Raw genomic sequence first — 14,488 nt, 5'->3', positions numbered from 1 at the left:
AAGCCCAGAGATAAATCCACGCACCTATGGACACCTTATCTTTGACAAAGGAGGCAAGAATATACAATGGAGAAAAGACAATCTCTTTAACAAGTGGTGCCGGGAAAACTGGTCAACCACCTGTAAAAGAAGGTAACTAGAACACTTTCTAACACCATACACAAAAATAAGCTCAAAATGGTTTAAAGATCTAAACGTAAGACCAGAAATTATAAAACTCCTAGAGGAAAATATAGGCAAAACACTCTCTGACATAAATCATAGCAGGATCCTCTATGACCCACCTCCCAGAGTAATGGAAATAAAAGCAAAAATAAACAAATGGGACCTAATTAAACTTAAAAGCTTTTGCACAACAAAGGCAACTATAAGCAAGGTGAAAAGACAGCCTTCAGAATGGGAGAAAACAATAGTAAATGAAGCAACTGACAAAGAATTAATCTCAAAAATATACAAGCAACTCCTCCAGCTCAATTCCAGAAAAATAAGTGACCCAATCAAAAAATGGGCCAAAGAACTACACAGACATTTCTCCAAAGAAGACATACAGATGGCTAACAAACACATGAAAAGATGCTCAACATCACTCATTACCAGAGAAATGCAAATCAAAACAACAATGAGGTACCATCTCACACCAGTCAGAATGGCTGCTATCCAAAAGTCTACAAACAATAAATGCTGGAGAGTGTGCGGAGAAAAAGGAACCCCCTTAAACCGTTGATGGGAATGCAAACTAGTACAGCCACTATGGAGAACAGTGTGGAGATTCCTTAAAAAACTGGAAATAAAACTGCCATATGACCCAGCAATCCCACTGCTGGGCATACACACCGAGGAAACCAGAATTGAAAGAGACACGTGTACCCCAATGTTCATTGCAGCACTGTTTATAATAGCCAGGACATGGAAGCAACCTAAATGTCCATCAGCAGACAAATGGATAAGAAAGCTGTGGTACATATACACAATGGAATATTACTCAGCTATTAAAAAGAATGCATTTGAATCAGTTCTAATGGGGTGGATGAAACTGGAGCCTATTATACAAAGCAAAGTAAGTCAAAAAGAAAAACACCAATAGAGTATATTAACGCATATATATAGAATTTAGAAAGATGGTAACAACGACCCTATATGTGAGACAGCGAGAGACACACAGATGTAAAGAACAGACTTTTGGACTCTGTGGGAAAAGGCAAAGGTGGGATGACTTGAGAGAATAGCATCGAAACATGTATATTACCATATGTGAAATAGATTGCCAGTTCAGGTTCGATGCATGAGATGGGTGCTCAGGCCGGGTGCACCGCAATGACCCTGAGGGATGGTATGGGGAGGGAGGTAGGAGGGGGTTTCAGGATGGGGAACACATGTTCACCCATGGCTGATTCATGTGAATGTATGGCAAAAACCACCACAATATTGTAAAGTAATTAGCTTCCAATTAAAAAAAAAAAAGAAAACATATGGGTGCTATAATCAATGCCATTTTGTTTGCTTTAACGTTTTTCTTATTTTCCAAAACATGATATAAGCCCCTTCTATGTGAGGATAATCATTTCTTGTGCTACTCTTGTATTTCTCAGAGAATCTAATTAAGTTTATTTTAGACTTATTAGATTTATGAAACTTAAGCTTATTCTAGAACTATACTGTTTATAATCTTACAGAACATTCACAGGTACTTTTCAGTGTTACATTTTAAATTTTTACTGTAATCTTATTCTAGGTATGTTATACTTTTTCAAAGAGTACAATTCTGTTTCAAAAAACAAAGTTCAAACTTTACCTACATATTATAAAATTAATATTTATGTCCTTCCAAAATTCATATTTTGAAGGCCTAACCTTCCAATGTTATCATATTAGGAGGTGGAGCTTTGGGGAGGTAATGATGCTTAGATGAGGTCATGACAGTAGGGCCCCCATGCTAGGATTCTGCTTGTGTGCTAAGTCACTTTAGTTGTATCTGACTCTTTGTGACGCTATAGACTGTGGTCCACAAGGCTTCTATCTCCATGGGATTCTCCAGGCAGGAATGCCGGAGTGGGTTGCCAGGCTCTCTTCCATGGGATCTTCCCAACCCAGGGATCGATCCTGAGCCTCTTATATCTCCTGTGATTAGTGCCCTCATACAAAAAAGAAGGGATACCAGAGCTTCCTCTGTCTCACCAGGAAGAGGGCCCTCACCAAGAACCAAATCTTCCAGCACCTTGATATTGTGCTGCCCTGTTTCTAGAACTATAAGAAATAAATATCTACTGTTAAAGTCACCAATCTGTGGCATTTTATTACAGCAGCACAAGCAGACTAAGATAGGAATTGGGAGCAAGAACTGGTGTCTCTTGTATCAAATATCGAAAAATGCAGAAACAGCTTTGAACTGGGTCATGGGTAGAGGGTGAAAGAGTTTTGAGGTACATGCCCGAAAAAGTCAAGATTGCCATGAAGATAACTTCGAAGGGCAACTCTGGTGAGGACTCAGGGAGAAAAAAGGAGAGCTGGAAAGAAAGTTTCCATCTTTTTAGAGAATACGTAAATAATCATGAACAGCATGTTGGTATAAATATGGATGATAAAGGCCATTCTTTTGGGGTCTCAGACAAAGTAAGGAACATATTGGCCAAGGGAGAGAAGACGATCCTTGTTATAAAGTGGCAAAGAACTTGACTGAATTGTGTTGATGTTCTAGTATTTTGTAGAAGGTAGAACTTGTGCATGATGAAATGGGATATTTAGCTAAGAAATCTGATGTCTTTGGGAAATATTTAAGCAAAGTGTGAAAGGAACAGCATGGTTTCATCTGAATGCTTAAGGTAAAAAAGCAAGAAGAGAAAAATCAGTTGAAGAAGGAACTGTTTAACAAAAAGGAACCAGAAATTATGGTTTTGTAAAATTCTCAGTCTATCCACATTGGAAAAAAAAAATGAGAAAGGATGTTTAGACGTGAACACTAATGGGTGTGGTTGATCTACTATTTGGTGAGGATATTAGTGTGGATGTGAACCAGAGACCTAATCAGCTCTCTGATCAGAAGCCGGGGTACAGATGTATACATTATGGATACATGAATATGAAGCCATGGATACTGTAATATACTAGTAGAAATGCCAGCTGTGACTAATGGAAACAAAGAAAACCAGGATTGAAGGAAGATTGTGAATACGTGCATTCTTCCCATGAAGAAAAGAGAAGAATGATATAGGTGATACAAAGACATCAGGGCCGCCACCCCTACCGTAGGCCCAAATAGCAGAGCCAGTTCCTCATGGGTTTCAAAGGGTGGGGCCACCTCTCAGGTTTGGGGGGACAGGCATGCAGGATGCCGCCACCTAGTGTCTCAGGAGCAGCCACGACAGGGAGTCCTGTGAGTGGGACTGCAGCAGAGAGCCATGTGGGCGGGCAGTGCACTGTGATGCTGAAGAGGCAAGGCCATTCTGTGGAATTCTGGGGGGATGGTGCCACTCCGGTGGCCCTGGAGTGCAGAGCATCAGTCCAAAGAGGAATATTCTCAAGCATGAGGAACTTACAGAATTGTTCTTGCTATGTTTTAGACTTACGTGTGGCCTGTCACCCCTTCCTCCTTTGCTCTTTTCCCCTTTTCGAATGGGAATACCTATCCTATACCTGTCACACCACTGTATTTTGGAAGCATATAACTAGCCTGCTTTCACAGGTTCATAGTTGGAGAGCTCAGCCTCAGACTTTGAGTCTTATTTGATTAGGATGATAAGATTTTGAACTTTACAATGTATGCTGAAGAGTTGATATTGGGACTATATAAGTTATTTTGGGTCTGTTCAGATGGAATGAATATATTTTGTATGTGAGAAAGACTCTTTCACCCTCTACACATTTTGTGAGTCCAGGGTTATAATGATATGGTCTAAATGATTGTGTCCCCACTCAATATATATATATATATATATATTGAAATTCTACATCCCCCCAATATCATGGTATTAAGACACTGGGCCTTCGGGAGGTAATTAGGTTTAGATGAGTTTATGACAGTGAAGAATTTATGACATGTGAATAGCTGACTCATTTGAAAAGACCCTGATGCTGGGAGGGATTGGGGGCAGGAGGAGAAGGGGATGACAGAGGATGGGATGGTTGGATGGCATCACTGACACAATGGACATGGGTTTGGGTAGACTCTGGGAGTTGGTGATGGACAGGGAGGCCTGGCGTGCTGCAGTTCATGGGGTCACAAAGAGTTGGACATGACTGAACGACTGAACTGCACTGATGACAGTGAAGCCCCCATGATGGGATTCATGACCTTGTAAGAAAAGGCAGAGACACTAGAGTTTCTCTTTCTTCTATGTGAGGGGAGCAATACTATTTGTTGTTGTTCAGTCGTGTCTGACTCTTTGCAACCCATGGACTGCAGCATGCCAGGCTTCCCTGTCTTTCACTATCTCCCAGAGTTTGCTCAAATTCATGGCCATTGAGTCGATGATGCCATCCGACCATGGCATCCTCTGTTGCCCCCTTCTAGTCCTGCCTTCAATCTTTCCCACAATCACCTTTCCCTATTTTAATTAAGACAAGTAACAATATAATTAAAGAGACTGATATAAGAAAGAACAACGAATATTATGTTTAAGATTTAAACATTAGAAAGACCAAAGAAGGATGTTAGTAAAAACTACTTTTTTTTTTTTTAAATAATATCAATAGCTAAAGAATACGTACGGCCAGTTTTTGAAGACTTGATAACATTTCACTTTGATCCTTAAAGCCACTTGTGGGAATCTTGTTCAATGCATCTTCTTTATCTGAAAGCCATGTACTAAAAAGGCACTGAAAGAAATCAAATAATTTTAAAAGAGAAAGAAAAATAATTATTAAAGTACATCATATATTTTTATGTACCCATTTAACATCTCTCTACGTCTTTCACTGATACACTATCCCCCATGTAACTCACCTGCTCTTCAGTAAAACGTTGCCATTTTAGAAGAACATCCTGTAAAAGAACCCAGCGATCTTCAGTCCACCTACAGATGTTTGCCCACCGATCTCCCAGTACCTGGGGAAGAGAAAACCCACCACAACATCAGCAAATGCTTACCTGTTAACTATATTTTATTTAAAAATGGCATGAATGATTTGTAAAGTATCTAACTTTGGTTATCTTATGTATACTAGGAGTTGTAAGGAGCATCTGTCAGCTTCTGCTTATAATTATATAAGTACATGTCTTTCATTTGTCATTAGATTATTTCACTCTTGCACCCTATATGGAAAAGTAGAGATACTTACAAGAAGTATAAGGCAGATATCACACCACTATTTGAAATGTCTACACAGCAAATATAAACAGTAAAATATAAATGTAGAATGAAATAGGATTTGTCATTGATAATATGGAAAATGTGTATCTTTCTTAGGTCTGAAAATATGTCAAAAGAATAAAAGTCTGGCTAAAAAATAGGATGTCAAAAGACTCTCATCTGAAGCAATCTTATATAATTAGAATTGCTTAATATTTTGATTGTAGAAGAATATTAGTACTGACTTAACATCATATCCACATGTGAATTTTTAAAGTTAACTGGATTATTATTACAAATATTTAAAGTCACTATTTCTCTAAACTGTTCTATTGAGAAAACTCAGTAGAGTAATAGTTTTCTGAGTAAGAGTTGCCCTGTCTTTAGCCTGTCACTAATACTAGTGGCTCAGTGGTAAAGAATCCACCTGCTAATGCAGGAGATGCAGATTAAATCCCTGGATTGGGAAAATACCCTGGAGAAGGAAATGGCAACCCAGTCCAGTGTTCTTGCCTGGGAACTCCCATGGTCCGAGGAGCTTGGTGGGCTACAGTTGATGGGGTCACGAAGGAGTTGGACACAACTGAGTGACTAAACAACAATAACAATATCTATATGCACATGCTATTTTAGTGTGTAATATAAAATAAGCACTAATATTTTTAGGTGAAAAAGCGTGTTGTTATGATTTTTGTATAAAGGTACTGTTTTAAGAAATGTATCATTTATTTCAACAATATTAGGATGCACTTCAGAGTCTAAAATTCCAATTTTTTTTACTTCCTTATAAATAATAAAATTATTTACCCATAGATATTAGACCTCTAGAGCTAGAAGAATCTCAAAATATGGCATCTTATTTTGTATAGAATAAGAACTAGAAAAAATGTTTGTTACTCATATTTTTTACAAATATACTCAGCATCTAAGATAAGCCTGATCATAATTTCTATGTTACTTGATACTACACATTTGGATTGATCCAACTAGAAAACTTTGATGTACGATTCCAATAATATAAATGTAATTAGCATCATGGCAAAACCCATCTATTCCTAAATAACTCAGAGACCTACTCTTTTTATTGTATTTAATCTACCACCTTTTAGAAAAGGAAGTCTCATACATAGGGGTAAGAAGTAAGCAATAAATGTTTTTCTACAATATTAAAATGATCATGAACTCAGATGCAGCTCAGTCACAGGTGAGTTTTCAGTTTTTCTTCAGAAATGTCAAATAAAAATATTATTACTTTCAAGCATAACATAAGTGATTTTGCATTTTTTATAGTTTCATTCTCTACTCGGCCACTTTTGAATTACATTAGTTTATGACAGAAGCCTTAACACTGAAACAGTGATTCAAGATACCCAGGAAATGTGTAACATAACTCAGTGTATTCAACGTTAGCTATTCAATTATTACAATTAAAATTTGGGATTTTTTTCTCAAAAACATATTAGAAGTTATTTTAGTAAACTTCCTAGTTACCTTGTAAGGACATATCAGATAAAATGGCATGTAGCATACCTGGTAATGGATTAGTTGTGAAAAAAAAAAAAAAAAAAACAGCTTTAAACGGAGAAACTCTTGCCTGTTAGCCATAAACTACACCATCTGCCTGATTTTATGATGCAGATAGAAAAGGTCAAATTGTGGGACGTTTATTACAGGGCTCCAACCCCAGTGGAGATGGGTGTCAAGGGCTAAGAGAGAAACTCAAACTGTAGCACCACCTTCATAAATGAAAGAAAATTAACTAAGACGTCTAAATAGATATACTATTTTCTCTCCAGTGCTACAAGACACACAAAGCTAGAGGCTAGCGAAGTAGTATCTTAGGTTTGCAATCTTATAGAGCTTTTATAATTTATTGATTTTAGTAGGACATTGTATAAAACAAATCCACATAAAGACCTCTATTCTAGATTGCCAAAGATTAAATTTACAGAAATTGCAAAATATACTGTGATATACTTTATACTATAGATTTTCTAATTATTAAAAAAAAATAGTTAATATTTTTTATATACAGTCAACCTAGTCAAAACAACCTAGTTAAAACAACTATTTTAAGAATAGTATTTCTATGAACAGATGAATAGATAATGAAATTTCACCATTTGCAACAACATAGATGGGCTTGGAAGGCATTATGTTAAATGAAATAAGTCAGAAAGAGAAAGACAAATACTGTATGATATCACTTATATGTGGACTCTTAAAAAAAAGAAAACTAGTAAATATATCCAAAAAGAAGCAAATTCACAGATACAGAGAATAAATTAGTGGTTACCAGTAGGGAGAGGGGAAGGGCAATATAGGGGTAGCAACAAACTATTAGGTCTAAAATAAACTAAAAGGATATATTGTACAACACAGGGAATATAACCAGTATTTTACAGTAACTATAAATGGAGTATAATCTTTAAAAATTGTGAATCACTATGTTGTACAAATACAACATATAATATTATATGTCAACTATACTTCAGTTAGAAAAGGATAAAAAGATTATCATTAAAAGTTTCCTTTGTATTCAAATAATCATAATAGATAACTTTTATAATTCCACTGAGGTTAAATATTCAGTCAATATTTAATTTATAGTTAAGTATAAGCTCTGATTCATTCATTCACCAATCATTAATTTATTTAAATAACAAATATTTTTGAACATACACTATGTGCCAAAAATGAACAGAATAAAGATGTTATGGACTGAACTGCGTCTGCCTAAAATTCATATGTTAAAGCCCTATTGACCTCTATCCCAGAATGTGACTGTATTAGAAGACAGGACCTTGACAGGCAGGGCCTTTAAATGGGGCTTTTAAGTTAAAATGAGTATGTTAGTGTGGACTCCAGTTCAGTCCGACTAGTGTCCTTACAAAAAGAGGAAATAAAATAGTGTCTTTAGAAAGACACAAGGGATGTATGGGCACAGAGGAGAGGCCATTGGGTGGACATAGCAAGAAGGCTGCCATTTGCAAGGCAAGGAGAGAGGCCTCAGAAGGAACCAAACCTGCCCATACCTTGGACTTCTAGACTCCAGATCTGTGCGAAAACACATTTCTGTTGTTTAGGAAATCCAATCTCTGGCATTTTGTCATGGCATATCTAACAAACTACATAGGACAGATATAAGAGAGGCTGATTCCATGGCACTGCAAAATGTCTCACAAAATTAAAATAGTTATAAGATGCACATATTAGAGTAGGGGCATTTTACAGAATACATTTCAGTTACTACTGTAAAATGAATTTAAATTGTTCAAATAGAGCAGAATTTTAATAACACATTGGGACAACTTCTCAAATACAAACATGCTATCATTTTGTGATTTTTATGGAGAATATAAAATTATCTAGAGTCAAAACACTTGGATTCAAGTCTTAAGTCAATCAACTGCTTGGATTACCAATCCGTGTTGTTGTTTAGTTGCTAAGTCACATCAGATTCTGGGAGAAGGCGATGGCACCCCACTCCAGTACTGTTGCCCAGAAAATCCCATGGATGGAGGAGCCTGGTAGGCTGCAGTCTATGGGGTCACGAAGAGTCGGATACGACTGAGTGACTTGACTTTCACTTTCCACTTTCACGAACTAGAGAAAGAAATGGCAACCCACTCCAGTGTTCTTGCCTGGAGAATCCTACGGACGGAGAAGCCTGGTAGGGGGCAGTCCATGGGGTCGCACAGAGTCGGACACGACTGAAGCAACTTAGCAGCAGCAGCAGCACATCAGATTCTATTGTGGTCCTATGGATCATGGCCCACCTGGCTCCTATGCCCATGGGATTTCCCAGGCAAGAATAGTAGAGTGGGTTGCTATTATTTCCTTCTCCAGGGGATCTTCCTGGCCCAGGGATCAAATGCATATTTCTTGCATTGGCAGGCGGATTCCTTACCACTGACTCTCTTTCAAATTATGGAAACATTTTAAATCCATAATTTCTTGTAATACTAGGAGCAATTCTTTATCTTCCCCTACTCAATAAAATCAAGTGACTTTTTCAACAAACGTATGGCTAAATCATATGTCTCTCAAAGAAAATAATCATACCAACTTAAAGAACTGCTTCAAGTATTAAACAAGATCATGTATTGAAAAACAGTTTTAACTTGAACTGAGTTATATAAGTGTTGGTGGTTATTTATATTTTGCTTGATTGTAGTGTTTCTATGAAGCCTTCTAAGAACCACCAAGGGTGAACTATTTTACTCATTCTAAAAAAGTACTTATTACATCTTTACAAGTAGATGTTTAGAACTGCAGTATATTCTTTTTTAAAAATTTTCCAACACGACAGCATACACATCCTACAGCAACACATTCTACTGCTTAAATACTACTCTCAGAACAGTCTCAATGAACTGAATCCAAGTCACTTCTGTTACAAAGCAGGCACAGTGTTTTTACTGATCTCAGTGATTAGTTAAGTGAATTAGAAATCATGGTTACATGCGTGCTCACAGTTTCAGTTCAGTTCAGTTCAGTCACTCAGTTGTGTTCGACTCTTTGTGACTTCATGGACTGCAGGATGTCAGGCTTCCCCGTCCATCACCAACTCCAGGAGCTTACTCAAACGCATGTCCATCAAGTCGGTGATGCCATCCAACCATCTTATCCTCTATTGTCCCCTTCTCCTCCTGCCTTCAATCTTTCCCAGCATCAGGGTCTTTTCAAACGAGTCAGTTCTTCGCATCATGTGGCCAAACTATTGTAGCTTCAGCTTCAGCATCAGTCCTTTCAATGAATATTCAGGACTGATTTCCTTTAGGATGGACTGGCTGGGTCTCCTTGCAGTCCAAGGGACTCTCAAGAGTCGTCTCCAACACCATAGTTTAAAAGCATCAATTCTTTGGTGCTTAGCTTTCTTTATAGTCCAACTCTCACATCAGTACACGACTACTGTAAAACCATAGCTTTGACTAGATGCGACTTTTGTTGGCAAAGTTATGTCTCTGCTTTTTAATATGCTGTGTAGGTTGGTCATAGCTTGTCATCCAAGGAGCAAGTGTCTTTTAATTTCATGGCTGCAGTCACCATCTGCAGTGATTTTGGAGCCCCCCAAAATGAAGATCTGTCACTGTTTCCACTGTTTCCCCATCTACTTGCCATGAAGTGATGGGACTGGATGCCATGATCTTAGTTTTCTGAATGTTGAATTTTAAGCCATCTTTTTCACTCTCCTCTTTCACTTTCATCAAGAGGCTTTTTAGTTCTTCTTTGCTTTATGCCATAAGGTTGGTGTCATCTGCATATCTGAGGTTATTGATATTTCTCCCACAGGTAGATTTTTACAATACCATATTCACAGTTATAAGAAAATGTACATAGTGCTTGAATTTATGGATTTATATGTTTATTGCTTAGAAATGCTGGCTCTAATTTGAATTACAAAGGATGGAGCTAAGCAATTTTTGGATTATCAGTCAGCTTTTATAAGCACTCAGAGATGCTGGTTCCTATCACTGCCTAAATGGGTGCAACTTCATTGTTAGACAAGTACAAGAGATTGGATCAAATTGAATTGACAGGAAGCTAACTTTTTTTTTTAATCACTATATTAGGGTTAGAAATCTCTCTTAAGAAAAAAAAAATCAGTCTTTTTCTGAGTTGCCATTTAAGTATACAAATCCCCTGAGCTTTTAGGAATAATGCATATTTTTGTAAGCTAGGTAAACATTAGGCACATAAATGAAAAATGAATTATAATGTCTCACAAAGTGATAAGAAGAAATTAATTTGTATTTATGTCCTCATTTTGTCTCAGCAGTAAGAGCAGCAAAAGGTCAGTTCACTTACTCTAACACATTTTCGTGGGCTAAATCACAGCTCCATTATCCTCTAGGCTCAGATCCACAATGGGGAGGATTTTTCCCTCCCATTTAATTCACATCTCATATTGTTATACATGCCAAGGACATTTCTCATCTGAATTCCTTTGTTTGGTTGAGTTGGCTTTTCAAAGCAAAAGCGGAAAATGGCTATCAAAAGAACATTTGGATAAAAGCAAGTATAGGAAATTTGACAAGTCTGGGAGGTAAAACTTAAGTACCTTGACCCTTGAATTTATTGAAGACAGTGTAAGAAAGTGAAAGCTAAACTGTGCCCACCAAGATTGGCATTAAGAGATAAAGTGTCCGCAAGTGTATGTCCACTAAGGAAGAAACACTTATGTGCCACGGACCACACAGTGCAGCAGCAACTAAGATTTATGAGAGGGAGGCAGCAAGCAACTCGTCTCCTTTTATCCCAGTTTCAAACCCTGGGATATACTCCTCTGCTAAATGAATTTTACATGTAATGAGCCTTTGAAAAATAATTTATTTACTTCTTGAGTCTTGTTTCTTAATTTGTAAACACCTATACCGTTAAAAACAATTAGCAACTCCATCTTACATCTTACTGACGGTGAAATGGAAATAATATCAAATGACTTTTGGAAAGAACGAAAGCACCCATTATGAGGTTAGAAATGGCCAGAGTATTAGTGACTACTGTTTAGCCAAGTCTATGATTCCCTCTCAACTTTTGTTGCTAAGTTGCTAAATCGCTTCAGTCGTGTCCGACTCTGTGCCATCCCATAGATGGCAGCCCACCAGGCTCCCCTGTCCCTGGGATTCTCCAGGCAAGAACACTGGAGTGGGTTGCCATTTCCTTCTCCAATACATGAAAGTGAAAATTGAAAGTGAAGTCACTCAGTCATGTCCGACTCTTCACGACCCGATGGACTGCAGCCTACCAGGCTCCTCCATCCATGGGATTTTCCAGGCAAGAGTACTGGAGTGGGGTGCCATTGCCTTCTCCACTTCTCAATTTTATATTTTTTAAAAAGAAACTGTTAACTGAAGCATATATTATAAAATGGCATGTCTTAAAGCTTCACTGTCTAACCTACGGTTCAGGGTGAAAAAACATCTTTTGATGTATTAGGAAACACTTATTGGAGGTTTCTTTGAAAATATCATTCTTACTTCTGTTTAAAGGATCCTGTAATAACTCCTAACCAAACTCAAGGAACTCCTGTCACTTTTAATGGTGCAGTTTATAGATGAGGATACTGACACTCAGACGGGTTAAATAACTTATCTAAGGGCAGAGAGGTCAAAGGATTGAGTATATGGGATTTGACCTTCGATTCATCTGGCTACAAGCCCATGCTCTTTCACGATGCCACTCACTTGATAGAGCATTCAACATAAAAAATATACACCTTGTGATTTGTGCTATATAACACAGTGGAATGTACAGGGATACCAGGACTATGCTGAATCTTTTTTCTGAGTACTTTCATATTTGATTTTAGCAGGAGTTTGATGAGATTTAACTAAACATTTTATCTAACCTACCTGACAAGGATTTGCTTTCCTGGTGGCTCAGAGGTTAAAGTGTCTACCCGCAATGCGGGAGACCTGGGTTCGATCCCTGGGTCGGGAAGATCCCCTGGAGAAGGAAATGGCAACCCACTCCAGTATTCTTGCCTGGAGAATCCCATGGACCAAGGAGTCTGGTGAGCTACAGTCCATGGGGTCTCAAAGAGTTGGACACGATTGAGCGACTTCACGTTCACGTTCTGTTTAAAGGATCCTGTAATAACTCCTAACCAGACTCAAGGAACTCCTGTAACTTTTAATGGTGCAGTTTATAGATGAGGAAACTGACACTCAGATGGGTTAAATAACTTATCTAAGGGCAGAGAGGTCAAAGGATTGAGTATATGGGATTTGACCTTCGATTCATCTGGCTACAAGCCCATGCTCTTTTACGATGCCACTCACTTGATAGAGCATTCAACATAAAAAATATATACCTCGTGATTTGTGCTACATAACACAGTGGAACGTACAGGGATACCAGGACTATGCTAAATCTTTTTTTTTTTTTTTTTTGAGTCTTTTCATATTTAATTTTAGCAGGAGTTTGATGAGATTACCTAAACATTTTATCTAACCTACCTGACAAGGATTTGGAGCCTGCTGTTACAATTTGATTTAAAAAACATTTTTGATATTTTAGCTCCATATTTGTTTAAAACATTTTTTAAAAATCAAAAATGCGGACACTTCTAGATCAAGAACACGTGTTCTTTGCAAGGACTTATTTTGAAAAGGTAAATATGACTGTCTGATTCGTTAATGAAATTCTGCCTTGGTGATCATGCTAAAGGCGTAGGGAGATTTTTTAACTTGAAGAAGCATGTTCTTCTGTGCTATGGCAATCACTTCCATATTTTATTTATTTTTCTGAGTTTCTAAAGTGCTAATGAATAAATCTGGGAAGGCCCTATTGTTGTTGCTGCTGCTATTGTTTGCAGGCTATTATTTAATGTTCTGTGGCAGCTTAATAAACTCTGCACTCTCCAGCTCCCACCAGTCTATTCAATTGGGACACCAGAAATAAAGAACAGGAGTCCTAAGGAGCATTCCAGCACAACAGTGTTCCCTCCAGCATCCATCACATTTCCAGGCATTCCTTGGTAGCTTGAGGTTTTACTGTTCTTTATTGGTTTTTGCCTCCAAGTATCTGACTGTCCTGAAGTCTGCCCTCCCCCTACATTTACTCTTGTGCTTAATGTCTGGTGTAGAAATACATGCATTTCATATAGTGTATGAATCTCTCAAAGCTGAATACCACCACTGTAATTATCAATACATGGTTTTTCTCCCAAGCAGTGTCTTAATGCCCCCTTTTTCTCTTTCTTCTTCATTAAATATTAATATCTGTCTACCAGTTATTTAAAGTAACAACAAGGCTATTTGTGGTGAATTTTTTTAAAGATCCACAGGAGTGAGAGTTACATGAAATTCCCTGTATTCTCTACCTCAAATTCTAAGTCTTTAATACTTAAAATGGGTATTAGGCATTTAGCAGAATCTCTGAATCTAACAAACTTGCGATATTTCACTAGGTCAAAAGTACAGACAACCTGAATTCTTATCCCACTTCAACTGCTGTCCCCCTTGGTCATATCCATTAGCAAACTCTTAATCTCACCAGGGTTTAGCTGTCCTACTAGTGAAATGGATATAATAGTATCTGCCTCCTACCCTCCTAGCCAGGTCAATACTGGGGTTAGGTCAACAAATACGAAACTGCTCTGAAGACTATGATGAATTATAGAGACGCTTGTCAATGGTAAGGACTTAGAACTTAGTTGATGGAAAAATAAATCAGCTTTTGTTTCCAGGGGTGAT

General features: G+C 37.6%; 1 protein-coding gene across 10 annotated transcripts in view; it reads right to left on the bottom strand.

Moving 5' to 3' along the window:
- Positions 1-14,488, bottom strand: part of DMD (dystrophin) — a 2,236,915-nt gene that overhangs the window by 1,550,567 nt on the left and 671,860 nt on the right. For all 10 annotated transcript variants that reach the window (XM_024988361.2, XM_024988358.2, XM_024988360.2 and 7 more), the window contains 2 exons: positions 4,940-5,041; positions 4,705-4,812 (listed from right to left, as the gene is read on the bottom strand). In XM_024988361.2, the coding sequence (XP_024844129.1) occupies positions 4,705-4,812; positions 4,940-5,041 (210 nt within the window). The remainder of the gene's footprint in view (positions 1-4,704; positions 4,813-4,939; positions 5,042-14,488) is intronic.

The sequence above is a fragment of the Bos taurus genome, chromosome X (genome assembly GCF_002263795.3).
Source record: "Bos taurus isolate L1 Dominette 01449 registration number 42190680 breed Hereford chromosome X, ARS-UCD2.0, whole genome shotgun sequence".
In the NCBI taxonomy this organism is placed as follows: Eukaryota; Metazoa; Chordata; class Mammalia; order Artiodactyla; family Bovidae; genus Bos; species Bos taurus.
Note: the sequence above shows the minus strand (reverse complement) of the source record. Positions and strands in the feature narration are given on the sequence as shown.